This window comes from Calidris pugnax, unplaced genomic scaffold (genome assembly GCF_001431845.1).
Source record: "Calidris pugnax isolate Ruff unplaced genomic scaffold, ASM143184v1 scaffold38, whole genome shotgun sequence".
Taxonomy (NCBI): domain Eukaryota; kingdom Metazoa; phylum Chordata; class Aves; order Charadriiformes; family Scolopacidae; genus Calidris; species Calidris pugnax.
In genome coordinates, this window is record NW_015090995.1 from 7,888,603 (window position 1) to 7,911,326 (window position 22,724).

Here is a 22,724-nt window from a genome sequence, read left to right on the forward strand (position 1 = left end):
ATCAATAAATGTCATTGAGTTTTAAGACTTTCATATCTCTGGGCTACCTTGCTTAGCAAATAGTTCATAGCTTTGACTACTTCTTAAAATTAACAGCATCAGTCATAAACTTACAAAGCTTTTTGGGTGGGCAGCTGCATCTATTTTCATGGGGCTCCATTAATTTCAGCACGGCTGTTTGCAGAAGAATTACTCACTGAGCAAACCTTATCTGAGTACGTCCTGGACCAGAACAACAATATCATCTGCTTTGTATTTCTAAAACAACATTAGGAAAACAGTGAGTAAATACATTTTAAAATTAACACAGTGTTGCCTTACTTTGCCTCAGAAACATAGCTATATGAATGGATATATTAGTTTTTATATGGTATGCATACAAATACAAATCAGTATTTTATTGTATCAAGTGTAATTACTTTGTGAAGGCTTCTGAAAAAAGCTTCCTCGTTTCTCATATGTATAATATAGTTTTTGGAGTTACTGTTCATTCAATAAAACTTTATTTTACATTAATACCTGAGAGTATGGGGGAGAGTAGAAGAAATAATTCATAAATTCATTGCTCCTAAGCAAACATGTATTCGTTAGAAGCAGCATGGGAACTTTAACACCAATTGCAATGATGGATTTCACCAAGTGCTTATAACATAAGTCCGAATTTCATTTTACTCTTTGTTCATATTAGTATTGCAAGAAAAGCCTCTGTGAATGATACCATCCCCATTCTGCTTCTTTACAAAAAAAGCATGCACAGTATAAAAATAATGCTGCTCTGCAGAGGAAGATTGTCATACAGGCTTTAGAAACAGCCATTTTTAACTAGTTTAGCAGAAAGTCTCAGTTTACTTTTTCATTGTTAAAATACAAGCTCTTCCACTCTTTCTCTAAACCTATTATAGCACCAGCTACTGAAGGTTCAAGGTCAATATTTATCAGCACTAACACTGGCAGAGCTGGCTTCCACAGGATCTTTACTATATCATTTTTTAGATATTAAAAATTTCAAGTTACATTCCAAAGGATTTTCTTGTTGTCGCAAATCCTGGCATATAGACAATGTTACAGCAGCAATAATCCAGAGAGCTATAGAAAACAAAAAATAATTCCTAGGTTGAGGTATGGACTCACTCAGGGTCGGCAAAGGAGCAAGTGCAGTCAGTCCCTAGCAGCTCGATAGCCAGCATTCAGCTAACTATGAAGCAGCTACAGATGGTCTGGGCTTGGGCTTTCCAAACACAAGCAAAACTATAAATTTCATGAACGTGGTCCTAAAAAGCCAACAATGGCTCCTCTTGCAAGATGAACGACAACCACCACATGGTCAGACAGGCTTAGCCACTGCTTTCCCTTGATTTCAACCACTTATTCTAGCTTTTGCTAGACATGCTGCTGGTGTGCAGCCTGGATGACCAAACAAGCTTCCAACCTTTTCACCCCTACTGTAGGAGGATTGGTATAAAAATGGGAAAGAGACCTCTCAAATAGGCTGAGCTAGAAACGCAGGAAACCAGCTGTTTGCTGCAAAAACTGAGACGTGGGCTGGGAGAATGCAGTCTGCAAACTGCCAACGAGGGGCTGGAATCTGCAAGAGCCCAGGACCACCGGTAACACCAAAGCAGAGGAATTGAGAGCAGGGCAACTTCCTTCTCTAACCTCATGCTCTTGTGCCCACCATAGCCTCTATTCTTAGTCTTCAGGCTGCTTTGATCCCAGTCCACATACAAGTTTGGAAATAACTAATTAAACTAACCTGGAAGACAACCTCTAAGCTGTCAATACTCCTTTTAAACGAAAATGGCTGGAAGTCATTCTTTTTATCACAGTAATAGAAATGAACCTCTCACCCACACTGTAAAAGCTGTCATTCAGATAGGTTTGCAATAGGTCACATCCAATATTTCCAAGCAATATTGCATATTTTAATAACACAGTAAAGACAGTTGATTATTCAGTACTTTTTCGGGGAGTGAAAATTATGAACAATGCATGAAAGTGATTGTGCTTCAAACTATTTTTATTTACATTACATACCAGTAATCTGATATTTAAAGCTAACTCTTCAAACTCCATTCTCTATGTAAACACCAGACTCAGTTTCCATAGTAACAACCTTCATTTTTAAGTGCTTGATGCTGTGATGAATTCAAAGGTAAAGAAACTTACACGCTGATTCTTGCTTTAAATTGTAAATTTTTAGCACTCTCTATTTTAACTTTTATGTCATGAGGTTTCTCAAAAAATCTCACAAAGACTGGCTCATTTAATAAGGACGCCAGAATCTGTTCAAAGGCAAAAGACCATTCATGGCTCCCTCTCAAACCCTGTGCTCTGCTGCCTTCAGTCTGCTCAGAGCTGCTTTCCTCCTGCCCTTTTCTGGGGTTTTCAGCAGGCACTTCCACAATGGCAACTGGACTTTTGACTGGTGACGTGGGACTCTGCAGCCTTCTCCCAGCTTCTTCCATTTTCAGCAGGAGGCTGGTGACCACCGCTATAGCCCGATATAACAGCTCCTCCTCGGGATCCCCGTGGAACAGATTGTACAGAGTTTTTGAGAACTGGATGAACTGGGACTACAGAGAGATACAGAGGAGATTATTCAGAGAAAACACAACTGTCCTGTTTCACTACACGTTGTGATCTCAATCCAGTGCCTGCTGCTGCTGGGCACTTGGTACAACAACTGCTCCAATGACAATATGGGCATGGACCAGCCCTGATAAACCTAAGTGTGCCTTAAAGTCCCTCTCTTCATAAGCTCACAGGTACAGCAGTTTAAAAAAAACCCAGTCTAATGATTAACATGAAGTTCTGAAATTTAAGGGATCCTACAAATCCTTTAGAAAACTACTAATAGGACTTAAAGGATAAACAGCAGTCAAAGACAGACTTAAACAGACTCAGACAGACAGTTTACCTGATTCATTCTTGGCAAATCCTTAATGTTTTCTTCTTTTTTAAGAAGTTCATCTTGCCATTGCTTCAGATATGCCTGAATATCAACCTTCCCCTTCCCTACTTGAAAAAAAGAGAAGAAAAAAAAAAAAAAACCAAAAAAAGGAGGAAGTGATCAAACAAGAACTAAGAGGTTCCTGTGAGGGATGATGAGCAAAAGAACTGGTTTCCTTCTCAACAGAGTGGTGGGACCAAGGACTAAACAGGATCAGAGTTTCGATTACCTCCTCACCCCCCAGGACTAGACTTATAGAAGTGGATATAATGTTAACACTATGCTAGAGATGACACTACTCAGTATGTTTTGTCACCACACACTTTCCCATTTCTACTCAACCAAAAGACACACAGTTACCAAATGTTTCTCCAGGATTCTTTACCTTTCTCTGGGCTGCTCTTCAAGGAATCACTTTCAAGACTATCCCCAACAGGTGAAACTACAGTTTTTAGGGGAGAAAAAGAAGAAAGAGTTATTTATTAGAGAAAGGAGGATCAATGGTTGGTTTTTTCAAAAATTCCTTCCTTAAGGAGCATGATCCTCACCGACCCTCAATTTCTCAACACAGATTAGGCCAAGAAGAAACCACATGGTATACTTTGTACACTTTCTATACAAATAGAAGCCACCATGAGGCTGGAGATCACAAAAGAAACTGCAACCAGCAAATAATCTTCTTAATGTTCATGGCCCATGTCTTGAACAGTGTTGAGAACAGTACTCCTATATTATAGATAAGGTACTTTGGGGTCGTTTTTAAAAACCAAAAAGGATCAGTCTTCCAAAGAAGTAAAACCACCCAACTTTCCAAACAGAATATTTTATCAACTCCATAAACTTAGACCCCATAGAACTTATTTCAGCTTACCTATTTTAAGATGGAAGCAAGCGATTTTGAAATACTTGCTTATGTATCACAAAATAATTATAGATTACAATATTTTATTTCTTGAGGTAGGAAATATCATCCCTTTATGCTTTGAATGCAAAAGTGAAATGGCCATCACATCAACCACCACGTCAACAGGGTGCCCACTACGCTGCAAAATGCTGACCAAATACACTCCCCTGTTCCCATGTAAACGCCCTTGGCCTTTGAATTCAATCATCAGGCCAGCTGTCCACAAGTTCTGCACTGCTTTGTAAAAATGTAACTATCTACAGAAGATCTTTGCAGAGGATTCATGTTAACAGTGATATGACTTACTAGATCTACTAGTTCTCAACACAAGATAATTAATAGATTCCTTCTAATAGTCTGCAAGCAAAGCCTCACACTCTGGAGCTTACCACTGAGTTGGCTGAAGTGGATCAGTTCTTCTTTTGAAAGACCACCACCTTTGGAAGGGCTTAGAGATTCTACTTCAGTAAAAGCTACAATAAATAAATGAATAAAGTGGTTTAGGGGCTCTCAAAACAGTGATAAAAACCAAAGCTTTGTACAGACAAATGGTCCCTATGAAGAGAAATGGTGTTGGAGCAGACTGGTCATTCCCAAAGAATATATCACTCTGGAAGAAATACATATCTGCATAACAACTATGGGACTGTACTGTAGCCAGCACTGGTGGCAACAGGAAGAAAAGTAAAGCTAAGGAAAAGAAAAACCCCCACAAAGATGATAAAAGCCAGGAACAGCCCTCCCCAAATGCCAATGTCTCTCACTTACCTGGAGGGATGTGCAACTTAAAAAGAAGCTTGAGTTTGTCAGTGAAACTTCCATTATACATGATATCTGTTAGAGGAAAGAGGCAAGACAGTCTGTTTAACTGGACCAAAATTTAAAACACCTTCATCACCTAATGAAATACAACCCAGGGAGGCTGGATCTGTACGTGTGTTCTACCTTATGTGGAATGCAGTTAGAGATGAAGCTTAAGGAAGGCAGTATCACCTGCAGCTGAGCCTAGGGTTTGCCTACACTGAGGAAAGAACACTGTGACTCAACTACAATGAAATCACAGCACTGAAGAAATATAGCACTAATGTCTTCTTAGAATTTTCCCTTTAATTTTCGCTCCCTGAACAATACCACTTTGAAAACATGATGAAAGGAACAGAAGAGTAAGTCAAGAAAACTTTCAGTTCCCCAGAGATATAAGGTATTGGTCATCTTGCATGATGTGTGCATGGGATAGCTTAGTATGAGGAAGCATTTATCATCAACCAGACAGTCTGGGAAATGAGATCATACCATTTCCTAAATTTCTGATATTTTGATGGTAAAGCCACATTTTAAATTTAATCTCAAATAGGAGATTATTCTCCAGGGGATTAATGTCTCAGAAAAGTTACTACTTTGTAAAGCCTTGTGTTAGCTATTTCATGGTGAAATACACCCAAGAAAATGAGAACACAGTTCTGTACCCCAAAGCTTTTATCATTCACTTAAACAGTGTAGCTCCCATTCCCAATCTTATAAATATACTTGTGAGTATTTGGCTTGCCACTTAAACAGTCTCTGCATTGTAATGTCACATGATAAAAATCAAGACTATTTGACCCTAAGTTAAGAGGCTGGTCTCCTCAGGCTCTTTATATAATGTATGGCAGGTGATAGACTCCTGGACTACTCCCAGGATGGCGTTCCCTTGTGAATGCACTACATGCATGTGTTGTTCTCATACCAAGCACACAGGCAAATTGTTTGAAGTTTATAAGGCAGTCAGAGCTCTCATCCATCAGTCTGAACGTCCACAAGGCAAGTGAGTCTCTGTTTGCACAGTGTGACCAGGGGCTCAAGAGATGACAGAGAATCCTGAATTGCTGGCAATCAATCCGATACTGGTCAAGATACGGCAGACTGGCATCATGATGTTGCAAGACAGGACTATTTACATTCCAATAACAGGAAAGAAAGTGCTCCTTCTGCAAAGGAAAGACATAATGTTAGATTTTCTAAAATAACAACTTTCTCTGGGTGAAACATGTGGGAAATGAGCTATGTAATTTGCTTTAAATCTGACATGTAAAACATATGTTGAATCCAGCTTCTACCTCAATTTGTTAAAACTGTTTCACGCCCATAACACAGTCCCCCATTCAGATGGCTGTCTGGTAAGTGAGGAAAATGGCACATTACCTTGAACAATTCATAAAGCTCTTCAAGATCACTAGGACTGAATTTTACATCCTGGGCCACAACACGTAGCTGAAACAAAAATAAGAGAAAATTAATTAATGAGTCTTCTCTCTTTGGAATAAGCCCATAGAATAAAGTAATGAGAAACTTAACCTTACATTAAAAGACATTGTTTGAATATTCCAGGTTTTGGCATGTTATATTAGGAGTAAGAACAGAACTTCTTTTTATAAGCAATCAGAGGATTATAGACTGAAAGAAATAATTTCTCCCCCAAAAAGGGAGCTTAAAACTAGTCACATTACCTGCATACCTGGAGCCTACACTATGAAACCCAGGAGATAAAATTCAATTATTTATAGTGATATAACATACAGTTTCCTGTATAAAGGGCAAATGGATGTTCAGCTCTCAACAGCGAAGCTGAATCCTCATTTTTTAAATAAAAAAAAAAATTGTTCACAGCTTTTTAAAACAAAGTTAGCTACAAGACCAAGTTCTAGCTTCACAGTATGTATGTTTGCAAAATGAAATACAACACTTATCGTCTTAGCACAACCAACAGCATTTAGTATCAGTTACTACAAGCTACATTTACTACAGAAAGAACTGCTTTTACTATCATCAGTTATTGGAAATGAGCTGCTGAAGAAAACAAAGGAAGTACCTTGTAGTCTCTACCTTCTTTCAAAAATCTGAACCTAAAGGATGATATTGGCAGCTGAGGAGCCCCCACACCACACACACGCTACCAGACATCCACACACACCACAGACAAAATGCAACCCTTGTTGAATTAAGTACAATAATCTCTTCTGTGACATTTGGGATTGCTTCCCGGAGTAAAAATGCAGATGATTAACTGTGGACATTTTATGGTGCTCTATGCCTCCAAGAGAAATGCATTAACAATTTAACAACAGCAGATAGACACATAGGTCAGCCTGTTCCAATCAATGCAAAGTCTCAGAGGTATTCCAGCCTTTAGAAGTTGTCTGCGATGATGTTACTTGTGACAAGACCAGAAGGTCCTGCTGTGATTCACAGACTGAAAACGTCACATGCCGAACCTCAGATAACAGAAACCCTGCAGACGAGAGGGATTTCAGCACATAAAATTAAATATTTGGCCCTGGAAAACGTAGCCCTTCTCAGAATTTTCCAAAAGGCAACGAAATTTTATTTCATATTTTTTTTTAGCTCTTCCAATCACTCACCACATTCTGCTTAGTCGTAGCTTCTAACGTCTGGATGACATAAAGCCTGTTCCTGCAGCGCATGCTCTCAACATCCTCATATCGAATATCGCCGTATCTCTAAGAAGAAAAGCATTATTCCATGAAATCAACTATTGCTAAACACGTCTAAGCAGATATTTTTTGTCTTTCTGGCATCCACACAAAGGAAGATCCCAGAAACTCTGAGCAAAAAATAATTTATTGGAGCACTAACATTCTCCCTAAAGAGTGTCACTTTTAAAAGGGCAAGTGTTTCAACCAGGGATGGAGAAAGAAGAAACTGGAAAGTTCACTGCGTGGGAAGACAAAGGAAGGGATTTTACTGTGTGTCAGCTCTTTATCCAGCCCTGCTGTGACACGGTGACTGCTACTGCAGGGTAGCAATGTCTGAGATGTGTACGTTATCAGGGCTTGTAGTTCACTCTAGTGAACTTCAGAAATAAGCTGAAGTCATTTCTGAACCATTCCTAGCTACCTCTGAAATTTCTGAAGGAGACAGGGAAGGTGCCTGTGCATTGGAGTAGAATAACTACATTTACCTTTAAAGAAAAGTGGGATAGTAGGCAAAAACTAGAAACAAATTCCCAGAGAAATCACGGAACAAATTATTAAACAATTAAAATCCAAATAGAAACAGCTAAGATAAATCAAAATAGACCAACAACCTTTATCAAGATCACGTCCAGTCAATTTAATTTCCTCCTATGAGAAATTCAGTCTAGTGTGTAGAAATGGAACAGTGGATAGGACACATCTTTACTTCTGTAATTTTTTTGACACTCTTCAGCAATGCATAACTAGGAAGACATGGCCTAACCATGACCACCATGCACCACATGCACAACTGGTCCCAATAATAAATTTTGAGAACAAGTGAGTGATAAATGACTAAACAAGGCAGGATTTTCAGACGGTTTTCCACAGTGTGTTTTGTTCCCCTTTTCAGCAATGCACTTTAAACAAGATATGAAAAACTGCAACACGGCCATAAAGAGTCTGAGCACATAAGCTTTGAGGAAAGGTTAGAAAAACTGGTGATGGTGAATCTAGAAAAAGAAAAGATTGGAGTTAAAGGGGTAAATGATGAACAACAACAGCCTAATAGCAACAAGGAACTGCAGAGAAAACTGCAGTTGACTATCCTCGATAACACTTCATGAGCATCCAAGAGGAACTATGCTGAATATTAGGATATTTTCTGCAAGAGCAGAGACACCCTACAATGGGCTAAAGTTTTTGCAGATTCTCTTTTGTTGAAGAGTTTTAACAACATTAGATGTTTTTCAAGGATGATCTGGGTGTATGCTTAACAGGGAGCTGAACTGGGTGACCTGTGGAGTTCTCTTCCAGAACTGTATTTCTATGTTCCTGTGAAGACCTCTACCAGCATTCTTCTGACTTGGAACAAAGACAAAGCAGAGAAAAATTGTGTCTCCAGGCAACTCATTCACTGGTCTGGCCTCTGGGCTCTGATATCGTGCCATGGCCTCAGTAAGAATATAATCTAACTGAATTAGTGTGAGGTGACAAAATGTTACACGTTCTTCCGTTCACTAGTTAAACATGACTTCTTCATACCTGACTGGACTGCCAAAGAATGAGTCTTGCATTTGTGCCTAAGCCATAATGGCATGAAATGAACATAATTTTAAAAATTCAACTCTGTATCTTTTCACTTAACCTCATTTACTTTGTGAACACCCACACGAGGCAATAGGATCACAAAGAACATCTCTGTTTACTTGTTATTCATAATTTGTAACTAGACCTGTCTGCAGAATGACAACTCTCCATTGCAGCAATCTTCCCATTTTGCAATTTGTTTTATTTTACTTCCGTAGTGATATGAAAAGAAAACCCTTCACCCAAACAGAATTGTGTTGAAATTAACTGTCTGGTCAAAATGGGAAGCAGGAAACTCTCACTTTGTATCAGCAGTACTCAAACAAGAGGTTGTGACACTTACCAGCATTGAAGAAATTCAGTTTCAACGGAAGATAAAAATTTGCATCCAAAAAAGGGGCTATGAGATAGAAATGGGGAACAGGGCTGTCAACTTGGCAGTGGGAGACTCATGTTCAAGGATCTGCCCAAATCAATGTTCAAAAGCCATACCAAATCAGAAGCTATTGCTTTGGTCCAGTCACCTGCCTGCAAAGGCAGGGGAAAAGAAAGAGAGTTTGTTTTGCTTTGTCTTTCAGTAATGACTCCATTTATGTGAAAGCTTCAGCTTACACTTCAGGACGCAATATATAGCACTTCATTATTTACCACCTCTGTTTTAACTCTCCTCCTTTTGAGATCCTTCAGAGTTTTTATATCATTAGCTCAATGCTACAAAGACACTTCAAAAGAACTTGAATTTCTGATTCTTGTCTTTGTTCACCCAACTAAGGGCAAAGCCCTCTTCTCAGTAAAAAGCATAAGAAAGAGCTCCTAAATTATACAAATTATGGTTACTTAATCTTTTCTGAGTCAAGGCCAGGACATTTTTCCAAAAGAGATGGATTGTGGATCTTCCACTAGAAACACATAACTGAGAATCAGATAAGAAGAAAAGAAAAAGAAAAAGTATTATATAAATAAAAGAAATCAGCTAATAGAAAAAACAAAACGTGAACAAATCTTTTCTCTCAACTTGCCTTTCACTTCAGGTGGGCTGAGGAGAAAGCTATCTCCAAATGAATTAATACCCTGATACAAATCATGCCTCATGAAAATCTGAGGACAAAAGGAGAAGCCAGACCTATCTCTTCCCTAGAGCAGAGCTGCAAATCTAGATGCTGCAGAAATCAAATGTGCAAATTGAAAGAAAGTGCTAAAAGATCGTAACTTGTCTTCCTCACCCAACACATCTCTAACCAGTCATTCAACCCATACAATAAACTACTCAAGTACACAGTTTCCTGCACGGGTTGTTATGTCAAGTGTTACCACTACCTGCAATGTGCAGTGAGCAGTTTCAAATTAGTAAACGCAACGGCCATTTTTACTGTACTTTGTCATTTTGCTGACATACTAATAAAATGAATAAGAGGTGGTAATACATAACCTGTGACGAACCTAGGGAACTCCACTCAGGACAGCTTACCAAGCATATTCCAGGTAGTTAAACAAAACAATACCAAACCAAACCTATCCCAAAACCTATAGGGTTTTCAGTGAAGCTCAACAAAATACTGAACCCAATTTCTACCAATCTTGACAGATTTTTCTACTCTATTTTGTACGACGCAGCTGCACAATTTTAAGGTAGCCCATGCAACACAAACGCTGCACGGGATGGGAAAACATACCCACAAGAACACATACTTCATTTGACTCTCGGATCAAATCAGTAATGTCCACTTTTGGATGGTCACTCTTCGTATCGCTGAGGTTGGAGCCCTGCTGCACAGCTGGAGGCAAAGGACTGTCTTTGTTAGTGACACTCTCAAAAAATCTGCACAAAGCAAACACATGAGAAATCAGCAGGAACCAGTTTATCACAACAAAACAATAACAATAACATCTCCTGAACAAAAAGTGTGCAGAGAAAGGGAAATAGCAAGGAATATCAGAATGAGTAGCACAAATATTCTGTAATAGTAACAATGATACACAAACATGGGAACTGGCTACCCAGAGAAGACAGCTCCATCCTGGAGGCTGGCCAATTCCTTTGCCAGCATCGAGGAACACATATCTACAGACTGATGGCCTCCTTTTTCTTGAGGAGAGGCAAACTACCATAATAATTTCTTAAATATACCAGCAACGTGCAGGCCGGATTAACTGTGCAACAGAAGTGTTACAGCCAGATAAAACGCTGAAAGCAAGGCTTCAAAAGGAGTTCATAATAACCATCAAAATCTTGGGTGTCAAGTGGAAAGAGCAGCTTGTTTCATTCATATGAAAATTTAAATTTCATCCCACTTTCAGATTTTAAATTTTAATAGATTTAAACTGGGTGAATGTGCTCTAACTGTTAGGTTTTTTAAGTGTTAAATATTTAAATGAGTACAGCTAGGTTTTACAATAAATACCAGGCTGCATGGTCTCCTATAATAAAAATTACATTTTCCTCATTAATTCTGTAGCTCTTCCCCTATTCAAACATGCAACATTTAAGAGTCTCACTAAAAGGAAATTCTTATTATCAGTTCTTAACAGTCATAACTTGGAGGCTCCTATAGCACAGTCATTTTGATGTTTTAATACTCCTTGATACACAATCACAGCAGCAACAACAGAATTTAGGTAGGTAGTGAAGCAAAAACTCTGCAAGTTTGGCTTGCAATACCTCAGTTTAAAATGCACTTTATGTTGCGTATTTGAATTTATTCTTCAAATGTTAATACAGAATGAACATCTAGTCATGATTGTCCTCACTGCCTTTTTCTTGCCTTATTTCTATTTTAAGCCATTAGCAGCAGAGGTGCCCGTAGCCTAAACTACAAGAACTGAGCTGTAAAATATGTTGTCAGTAAGCTGATGGGTGAACTGTCTTAGTGTGCTCGAGATTCCCTCACCATTAAGGAAAGCCACCTTTTATAAGTGATATAAATTCGAAGTGAAAATCACGTTGTTTCTACTTTAAAATATACAAAATAGCAATGGCTTTAGATGAACTTTAATGGAGGATGGGACTTTCAGAGGCTCCAGGCACACTTTCCAGCCATCCCTTCCAGAATTCCAGCTTGAGATGAACACTTAATTTCTTTAAAGCCTTTGGAAGTCTTGGCCTGATGTCTTCTCAGCTGCCCCAGAATGACTTATCTGTTTGCAATTATAGCAGCTGCTACACAGCCTGTAAGAATAACAGTTGCACTGATACCTGTTAAGAACAGTGACTGCTTCTGCATCATCCTTACAAGTCAGCAACTTCTCCATGTTGTATTCCAGCACTGCAAGACCCAGCTGCAAGATTGCCTTTATTCCATCATAGAAGAAACAGTCCACCACATTGACTGCACTTTCAATGGGCAGCACGCTGATAAAAAGGGTAAGGAACCAGGAGAGAGAGACCGAGGAGAAAAAAGTCATGTCCGTCATGTGGTCTGTCAACTGAGGCAGGTGAACCCTGATGAGCTCCTCAAACACTGCCTGATCTACCAAGGCACCTGCAGGGAAAGGATAACAAAACCACCACCCAAATCTTAATACAGAGAAGCATACTTTTCTCAGAGCACCGGCCAGAAACAAAGCCCCTGCCCTCACATAACTTTGTTGTAAAAACAGGCACAGGCCCAGCTGCGTGGAACCATTGGCTTCCTTCTCTGTGCTGAAAGCTCTGCGCTCTGTGCATGGCTCCAGAGCCTTGCCATGCACTGTAAAGTGTTAGCCCTTTCCTGAGTGTGTGGCTACTTCAGTGATTCTCCTGAGAGCCCATATGTCCCCTCTGCAATTAGAAACGTCACATCCAATTTTCTTCTAGCATATACACCTGCAAGTACTGAGTTCATGACATCAAAGACTAAGTCTGAACCTGAAGTAACTCTTTTTCCTTTATTTAGGCTAAGTTTCAAATGATAGTATGAATTCCAAATAGTTATAATTCCAAAAGAACAGTCTAATAGACTATTTCCTGAGTAGTTATGCCTAGAATAATGACAACATCTGAAAATCAAATCCACTCCCGCTTAAGGAGTCATCTTAGCATGTTCTCTGGAACTTCCATTTTCTACTTCACAATACTAAACCAAATGCAACAGTTTCTCTCCACCGTTCAGCCTTCAGCTCATTCCTTATTTGTTCTTAATGCATCCTCATTTACATTCAATTCTAGATAGATAAAAGGACAGACGGATGTTACCAATGATTCGACGATTGAAATAATCGGGTAGCATCCTTTCACACACAGCAACCAAAAGCCAGAATGCTTCCTCCTCTTTAGCGTACAGCAGAAGCACTGATGTCAAAATATTCATTGCCTATAACATTTAAGGAAAAGAAGCAGTTATGAGGAAAGATGGTGAAAACACAACCGTTGTCATTTGTAAAATCTGTATTTCTGAAAGCACTTCACAGCACATTTTCAGAGTGCTAGGACAACCTACAGCCATATCCAGTAAAAGACTTTTACCTCTATATTATTAAATACAGTGCATAGTATTTAAACCACATAAAAATATTTAAGGTGTATTAAGAATGCAAAGGCACATATGAAGTGGACGCAACAGCATTTATCAACAAATTCAAGCACAATGTAAAAACTCAAGTTACATAGCGGGATGAAATTAGCAAAATAAGTGAACCATTGAGCAAGAAACCATTACATATTTATGTGACTGATTTTATGAGGTGCCACTATACTGACATCATGAACTAATATTTAGGCAACCAATACCAAGAGTCTCAAAACTACTGTACCTGACAATATCCAATCTGGGGGTTCCTGTATGCATAAGCTGTAAGAACTCTCCTGAGGGCAGAAATTCCTGTGTCACTTTGAAAAGCAGGATGCTCGGGTAAGGAGCGACGTAAATCTCGTTCAATTTCATCAGTAGCTAAAGTGCATGTTCCTAAGGACTTTTCCACCAACTCAGTGTAATAACCAGGGTTGGATGCCATATCATTTACAGCACCTGTCAATACAGTGTATTGCACAGTATTAGAGAACAACTGTAAAGTAGCTACATGATTGTCTGCAATTTGTATAAAAAATTTCGGTGACTACTGAGGTACTTCATGAGTCTCCAGATGTTACTGCAGTAATTCTACTGAAATTAAGGGAATTACTCTGAAATGAAAATAAAAAAGCAAAACGAAATAAGGCTTGAAAGAAATCTAAGTAACTTTCCATTATAAAGTTGATTTTTACTTACTTTTTTGTTTTCACTGGGGACAGGGGGAAGCTTCCTTTGCACCTACAATTTTGCCCAAGTTTTCTGGCAAACACAATACCTTTCCATTTGAAGAGCTGGGAACAGATTGGAAAAACTAGGCAAAGGACTGATATTTACCTAATTAATTCCGTAACTTTTATGTCAACCCCTTCCAAGACAGAAATATCGGTCAGGTAATAGAAGCATAAATGCTTATGTAAATGCTCAAAGAACACTAGCAAAGATAAATCCATGTTCACGTGTCCTCACATGTAGGGTGAATGAAGAGTATAAATTGCATCCGTTATGTTAAACAGATCCTCTGGAACAGAAGGAAGCTCTGCCCAGGGGAACAGAGCGGGTACAGCTGGCAGATAAGGGTGGCTCCTCAGAATCTGCAGCTCATTTTCTGACTCTGACACAGGCTTCCTGTATGACCCTGATCAAGTCCGTAGCTGTTGCTTTTCTAAGTGAACAGGAGAAGAAAGAGCACAGAGGTGTTGTAAAGCACCGTCTTAATTCCCTGGGCCTCCATTTCCTCAAGTGAAGTGCTCTGACACAGGTGTGTTCTACAGAAAAAAGGCCCAAAAGCACATTCAGAGCTTTGGCAAGAGATCCCATGTGCGTAAGAAAGTCCACAATTCCTGTGTATCTCACTTTTTAAACCAAGCAACAGCATATAGCAAAGAGCTGCCGATAACTGGGGCCGAATTCTGTCAGGAAAACACTTTTTTTGTGCATCTGGTAACACTATCCCCCTCTCAGAAAGCTTAAACCAAAAGAATTGAAACATAGTCCCATAAACATGCTATTCTTTTTAGCAAGTAAAGAGGCTTTGCTGAAACTGACTGTCCCCTGGAACAGCATGTATTCTTTTCCTTATGTTTCCATTGAGTATGTTGTAAAAGAAACAGATGCAGGTTTAGTTTGAGTCAATACAAAATAAATAATAGACGAAATTATCCTGTTCATCATTTTGAAGTGCCCTTCTTCAGAAAGATTTGGATAAATTGCCAGAGGTAACAGCATTTTTTGTCAGACTGCATTCAGTCAGTAACTAGAACATCCATACAGCAGAGTCCACACAATGAATCAACTTTACTATGCAATACCTGAGAAGAGCAGCCAGAGCTCCCCTCTCAATGCCTCCGGGATCCCTCTTACAACTAGGTCCCGAGTCTTCTTTGTTCGAAACATACTGACACCATGTCCACGTTCAACAAAGAGGATGTTCCAGGACTGTTCTTTCATTTTTTCTTTCAACTACAAAGACAACAAGCATTAAGCAGACTGATAAATTTTTCTTACATTTCAGAGAATAAAACCAAATTTTGCTCTCAGTTATATTCATATAAACTGGAAATGACAGCATAGGCACTCATACTGATACGTGAAATAAATGTTGATGCAAATCAGAGCAAAATTTAACCTGTCACCTCCTCAGCAGGGACAATCTCTGGACTTAACAACATACAGCAGATTTTTACCTGCAAATTGCCATCTGAACCCAGACAAACCTGCTGCCTCCTAACTTCACTTGAAGCTCCCCAGTTGCTGCATTAAGACAGCAAATAATCACTCCCTTTCACCTTTTCCAAGCCACTCCTAAGATCTACTTTTTTCCTTAACACCTACTTGAGAATGATTCCAACCCGTAAACAGTATGCAAGCTGGATTTTCATTTTAAATGAAGTCATCAGTATCTATTTGTTATGTTTTGTTGTTCGCTGTTCTGCTAAACTTTTTTTTCTTTTTTTTTAAATAAATCAATAGGTAGACACTCCTATTTGTTACCTTTAGGTTGAACCATTGACACCACATCAGCAAAACCTACATTATTATCCAAGGAACAAAAAGTACTAGGGGCTTAAAAGGAGTCAGTGGCCAGTGATAAGCAGTAAGTACCTTGCAGGTAACCCGTGCAAGGTGTAACTGTGCAGACAAATTCTACCATCACAGTTCTCCTGAGGCATTCCAAAAATGCATTGCCAGCATAATAGATTAGAAAATTTAACATGTGATATAATTCATATGGCAAAAAATAGAGGTACATTAAAACTTCCTCTTCTAAGATTCTTTTTCAGTTATTTCCATGTATATATATATATATGCATGATACATACATACAAACAAAACTGCTTATTGTAACTTGGGCCAATTTTAAAATATCCCATTTTTTGTTGCTGCTTTGTGATAAACATCATAACTTTTTCTTGGTAAAGGGTAAATCAATAGAAGGAAAAAAAATGAAATTGAATGAAAACAATAGAGAAGACAAGCAGGAAAATCAGGGTGAAGAGAAGGTTCAGATTGCTTATGTGTGGTGGCAGATTTCTCTGCACTGAAGACAAAAAGCATTAAGCAGACTGAAAGATTTTTCATTTCAGAGAATAAAACCAAATTTATCTCAGTTATATTCATATAAACTGGAAATGACAGCATAGGCACTCATACTGATACGTGAAATAAATGTTGATGCAAATCAGAGCAAAATCTAACCTGTGCATAGTATAAGTTTGGCATACAATGCAAGCTCCTACAAGACCTACTATTCTTTAAAGTATATTATTACACGAATGGCTACACCAGATCAGATGAAATGTAAATCTAAGCCAGTATCCATCTGGCAGAAACCAACAGCAAGTGCCACAGGACAGTAAGGACAAGCAAACATCTTCAAAATCCTTCTCCACCCTCCAGCAAACAAAGCACAGGCACCTCCTCAGCAGGGGCAATCTCCGGATTTAACAAAATACAGCAGATTTTTACCTGCAAATTGCCATCTGAACGCAGACAAACCTGCTGCCTCCTAACTTCACTTGAAGCTCCCCAGTTGCTGCATTAAGACAGCAAATAATCACTCCCTTTCACCTTTTCCAAGCCACTCCTAAGATCTACTTTTTTCCTTAACACCTACTTGAGAATGATTCCAACCCGTAAACAGTATGCAAGCTGGATTTTCATTTTAAATGAAGTCATCAGTATCAATTTGTTATGTTTTATTGTTCGCTATTTTGCTAAACTTTTTTTTTTTTTTAAATAAATCAATAGGTAGACACTCCTATTTGTTACCTTTAGGTTGAACCATTTGCAACTTTGACACCACATCAGCAAAAACTAATTATCCAAGGACCAAAAAGTACTAGGGGCTTAAAAGGAGTCAGTGGCCAGTGATAAGCAGTAAGTACCTTGCAGGTAACCCGTGCAAGGTGTAACTGTGCAGACAAATTCTACCATTACAGTTCTCCAATTTGTTATGTTTTATTGTTCGCTATTTTGCTAAACTTTTTTTTTTTTTTAACAAAGACAACAAGCATTAAGCAGACTGATAAATTTTTCTTACATTTCAGAGAATAAAACCAAATTTTGCTCTCAGTTATATTCATATAAACTGGAAATGACAGCATAGGCACTCATACTGATACGTGAAATAAATGTTGATGCAAATCAGAGCAAAATTTAACCTGTCACCTCCTCAGCAGGGACAATCTCTGGACTTAACAACATACAGCAGATTTTTACCTGCAAATTGCCATCTGAACCCAGACAAACCTGCTGCCTCCTAACTTCACTTGAAGCTCCCCAGTTGCTGCATTAAGACAGCAAATAATCACTCCCTTCCACCTTTTCCAAGCCACTCCCAAGATCTACTTTTTTCCTTAACACCTACTTGAGAATGATTCCAACCCGTAAACAGTATGCAAGCTGGATTTTCATTTTAAATGAAGTCATCAGTATCAATTTGTTATGTTTTATTGTTCGCTATTTTGCTAATTTTTTTTTTTTTTTTAAATAAATCAATAGGTAGACACTCCTATTTGTTACCTTTAGGTTGAACCATTTGCAACTTTGACACCACATCAGCAAAAACTAATTATCCAAGGACCAAAAAGTACTAGGGGCTTAAAAGGAGTCAGTGGCCAGTGATAAGCAGTAAGTACCTTGCAGGTAACCCGTGCAAGGTGTAACTGTGCAGACAAATTCTACCATTACAGTTCTCCTGAGGCATTCCATAAATGCATTGCCAGCATAATGGATTAGAAAATTTAACATGTGATATAATTTGTATGGCAAAAAATAGAGGTACATTAAAACTTCCACTTCTAAGATTGACAGCATAGGCACTCATACTGATACGTGAAATAAATGTTGATGCAAATCAGAGCAAAATTTAACCTGTCACCTCCTCAGCAGGGACAATCTCTGGACTTAACAACATACAGCAGATTTTTACCTGCAAATTGCCATCTGAACGCAGACAAACCTGCTGCCTCCTAACTTCACTTGAAGCTCCCCAGTTGCTGCATTAAGACAGCAAATAATCACTCCCTTTCACCTTTTCCAAGCCACTCCTAAGATCTACTTTTTTCCTTAACACCTACTTGAGAATGATTCCAACCCGTAAACAGTATGCAAGCTGGATTTTCATTTTAAATGAAGTCATCAGTATCTATTTGTTATGTTTTGTTGTTCGCTGTTCTGCTAAACTTTTTTTTCTTTTTTTTTAAATAAATCAATAGGTAGACACTTAACCTGTCACCTCCTCAGCAGGGACAATCTCTGGACTTAACAACATACAGCAGATTTTTACCTGCAAATTGCCATCTGAACGCAGACAAACCTGCTGCCTCCTAACTTCACTTGAAGCTCCCCAGTTGCTGCATTAAGACAGCAAATAATCACTCCCTTTCACCTTTTCCAAGCCACTCCTAAGATCTACTTTTTTCCTTAACACCTACTTGAGAATGATTCCAACCCGTAAACAGTATGCAAGCTGGATTTTCATTTTAAATGAAGTCATCAGTATCTATTTGTTATGTTTTGTTGTTCGCTGTTCTGCTAAACTTTTTTTTCTTTTTTTTTAAATAAATCAATAGGTAGACACTCCTATTTGTTACCTTTAGGTTGAACCATTGACACCACATCAGCAAAACCTACATTATTATCCAAGGAACAAAAAGTACTAGGGGCTTAAAAGGAGTCAGCTAACCTGTGCATAGTATAAGTTTGGCATACAATGCAAGCTCCTACAAGACCTACTATTCTTTAAAGTATATTATTACACGAATGGCTACACCAGATCAGATGAAATGTAAATCTAAGCCAGTATCCATCTGGCAGAAACCAACAGCAAGTGCCACAGGACAGTAAGGACAAGCAAACATCTTCAAAATCCTTCTCCACCCTCCAGCAAACAAAGCACAGGCACCTCCTCAGCAGGGGCAATCTCCGGATTTAACAAAATACAGCAGATTTTTACCTGCAAATTGCCATCTGAACGCAGACAAACCTGCTGCCTCCTAACTTCACTTGAAGCTCCCCAGTTGCTGCATTAAGACAGCAAATAATCACTCCCTTTCACCTTTTCCAAGCCACTCCTAAGATCTACTTTTTTCCTTAACACCTACTTGAGAATGATTCCAACCCGTAAACAGTATGCAAGCTGGATTTTCATTTTAAATGAAGTCATCAGTATCTATTTGTTATGTTTTGTTGTTCGCTGTTCTGCTAAACTTTTTTTTCTTTTTTTTTAAATAAATCAATAGGTAGACACTCCTATTTGTTACCTTTAGGTTGAACCATTTGCAACTTTGACACCACATCAGCAAAAACTAATTATCCAAGGACCAAAAAGTACTAGGGGCTTAAAAGGAGTCAGTGGCCAGTGATAAGCAGTAAGTACCTTGCAGGTAACCCGTGCAAGGTGTAACTGTGCAGACAAATTCTACCATTACAGTTCTCCTGAGGCATTCCATAAATGCATTGCCAGCATAATGGATTAGAAAATTTAACATGTGATATAATTTGTATGGCAAAAAATAGAGGTACATTAAAACTTCCTCTTCTAAGATTCTTTTTCAGTTATTTCCATACATATATATATATATGCATGATACATACATACAAACAAAACTGCTCATTGTAACTTGGGCCAATTTTAAAATATCCCATTTTTTGTTGCTGCTTTGTGATAAACATCATAACTTTTTCTTGGTAAAGGGTAAATCAATAGAAGGAAAAAAAATGAAATTGAATGAAAACAATAGAGAAGACAAGCAGGAAAATCAGGGTGAAGAGAAGGTTCAGATTGCTTATGTGTGGTGGCAGATTTCTCTGCACTAATTTGAGATCTCTAAAAATCAAACTATGAGAAAAATTATTTGGCAATGATGGCACAATGAAATCAAGCAAGTGATTATTTGTAAAGTCAAGTCATTGTCACAGACACCTGCTTAATTACTCTGATAAATTAACATATTTTTATTTCAATGTGTCTATGAACTGTTCTTGGCTAACAGCAAAAAAAAAGTACTAACTCTGTTACGGATGAAATAATATTTCACAGAAAATCAACAGGCAAAACAAGTTGCTGGCTTTTTTTGATTCATCATGCTTTGTTGCATTATACTAGTTGACAGATTTGGAACAGAACAGCTACAAATGGTGGAAAGCACACAGAGGGATGGCATGACGTCAGTGACATTATTCTCCCACAGTTTCTCAACCTTTCCTCAGTTTATTTACATGAGCTCCAAATAGCACTAGGAGAGAATAAATAATCACAAAAATTTGCAGGAGAATGAAGTTTAGTTGCATTAAGGAGGGGAAACTAATAGGTGGAAACACTTATGCCCATATAGGTTTTACGTTTAATCAAGTATTTATCAACCAGATGGCATGTTTTTACAAACAAGCAATTTCTGTCAACAGAGAAGATAACACTGTATGCAGGTAGGACAACAACACAGGTAAAACCTGTTTCACATAAGAAAAACTGGCAAAAAATTCCCCATTCAAACAAAATTGAAGTTACAGGCACTTTACCTGCAGAGTAGGAGAAGGCAGAGATTGTAGAAACAGCAAAATAGATCGTTTTAAAATTACAAGACTACTTATAAACTATTGACTATGCGCCAAAACACAATTCAGTTTCTCTGGAGCAAAGCAACTGATGATCAGATGCTCCAACTCATTCGAGGCTCCAGGGCTGAGATAGGGTGAATGCTGCCACTGCGTCTCTGTGCATGGAGCAGTAAGATTTAACATTGGTAAAGCAATTAAAGGTGCCAAAATGAAAAGCAGATTTAGTCCACTTCTGTTCAACATACTATAAAAAGCAGAACTTAAAAAATCTGGACTCCCTGTTCTCCTGTCCAAAGGGTGTACATATTTTTATATTTCTAATATCAAAAATTCCGTAACTTAATCTACCCAATTCTGCTGAAAGACTTAAAGAAACCTTTCTGTCTTCTTGCACACACTATGGAGAATCAAAAATAGGATGTCCTACTGCAAAAAACATTAAAAAAAAAACCAAAGAAAAAAACAATCTTCAGAGGATATCTTTTCTAGACAGAAGTGCAAAAGAATGGAGCAAGGAAGAAATGAAGTCAATTTCTTGATAACATTCTCCTTGCTCCCAAAGAGTTTGTAGCGACATTGTATCCTGACAATTCAGTTAGATATGAAACATGCTCACTATCACAGAACAAACAGCCAACTCTTCCCTGAGGGGTGGAAGAGCAGGAGGCATTAGCTCCATGAAGATAAGGCATATCATTATTGAACAAGATGAGCAGAAAATTGAATGGAGCCATGAAGAAGCACCCTGTGGACTCCAAATACAGAAAATGCAGATGAAAGAAGATTGGCAAAGCCCCAGAGGAAATCAGCAGCCTTGCTGGAATATATTTTGAAGATACTTCAGACCTTTCCAATTAAGATTCCAAAAACTGTTGGCCGTTTTATCCCTTACCATTTTAGAGTCTAGATTCTCAGCATCCTGAGGATGGTAGACAGTCATTAGGGCTTCTGTGCTGACAGTTTTGCTGTTATCTCTCTGATCCATCTTCGACGATCCCGCCTCAAAATCCTTTGGAACATCAGAGGCAGAACCAGCTGCAACCTTGAAAAAAAATTTAACAGTGGTGTTTATAAATGCCAAACAATCCTTCAAGAAGCAGCACTGATAGCAGAAACCGTTTTGCTTCTAGACCATCATTGCTCATTACATTAAGTTACAGGTACCAGATACAGATTTCAAAATAAATGAAAAACAGCAATCCCTGCTCCGCACAGTTGGGCTTTCAGGAGGCTGCACTTAAAAAAATAATCCATCTCTTCAGCCAAAAACTTAATTATGAAAGGACAAATATTAATAATGAGAACTGTAATAGATAGGGAGGCCTGACCATCAACCACCACTGAAGTCAGAAGACAGACACTAATTTAAATAGAGCTATATTCAGAACTATACAGAAATGCTGAGAGCATTTAAAAAATACACTAGAACCTGGATTGCTTTTCAAATCCTGATGGAAAACAAACTAAAAGAACCCAAACCAGAATGCATTTAGAAAAGAATATATTCTTTTTCATATGGGCACAGAGTTATTTATTTTTCCACACCTTAAAAAAAAATAAAATTACTTAGCATGGTATGTCAAAATAATCCACAGGAAAATCAGGGAAGAGATACAGCATCTATAATAAGTAATGCTTGGTAAGGATATTTTGTCATTTCTTATTTCTCATGCATGAAACTACACATGCAGATATTTTCGCACCTAGAAAGAATCTTACAATCATTCCATCAACTTTAGGAGTCAAATAGTCAGCTGGCAAAAACAGACACAGCTACACCT

The 22,724-nt window shown here is 38.3% G+C and overlaps 1 protein-coding gene across 5 annotated transcripts in view; it reads right to left on the bottom strand.

Annotated features, from left to right (window-relative positions):
* Positions 1–1,900: 1,900 nt before the first annotated feature.
* The window catches only part of TBC1D8B (TBC1 domain family, member 8B (with GRAM domain)), a 36,644-nt gene continuing 15,820 nt past the window's right edge, over positions 1,901–22,724 (bottom strand). Inside the window, exons 8-21 of one of the 5 annotated variants that reach the window (XM_014955188.1) lie at positions 21,836–21,985; positions 15,192–15,342; positions 13,625–13,839; positions 13,068–13,185; positions 12,090–12,375; positions 10,586–10,715; positions 7,253–7,351; positions 6,036–6,104; positions 5,581–5,821; positions 4,623–4,688; positions 4,244–4,327; positions 3,336–3,392; positions 2,918–3,018; positions 1,901–2,573 (exon numbers count right to left, since the gene is read on the bottom strand). In XM_014955188.1, coding sequence (XP_014810674.1) covers positions 2,163–2,573; positions 2,918–3,018; positions 3,336–3,392; positions 4,244–4,327; positions 4,623–4,688; positions 5,581–5,821; positions 6,036–6,104; positions 7,253–7,351; positions 10,586–10,715; positions 12,090–12,375; positions 13,068–13,185; positions 13,625–13,839; positions 15,192–15,342; positions 21,836–21,985 — 2,178 coding nt within the window. In that variant the 3' untranslated portion in view covers positions 1,901–2,162. Of the gene's footprint in view, positions 2,574–2,917; positions 3,019–3,335; positions 3,393–4,243; positions 4,328–4,622; positions 4,689–5,580; positions 5,822–6,035; positions 6,105–7,252; positions 7,352–10,569; positions 10,716–12,089; positions 12,376–13,067; positions 13,186–13,624; positions 13,840–15,191; positions 15,343–21,835; positions 21,986–22,724 lie in introns of those variants that run through there. The other 4 variants (XM_014955189.1, XR_001413475.1, XR_001413476.1 and 1 more) reach the window with 4 other exon arrangements.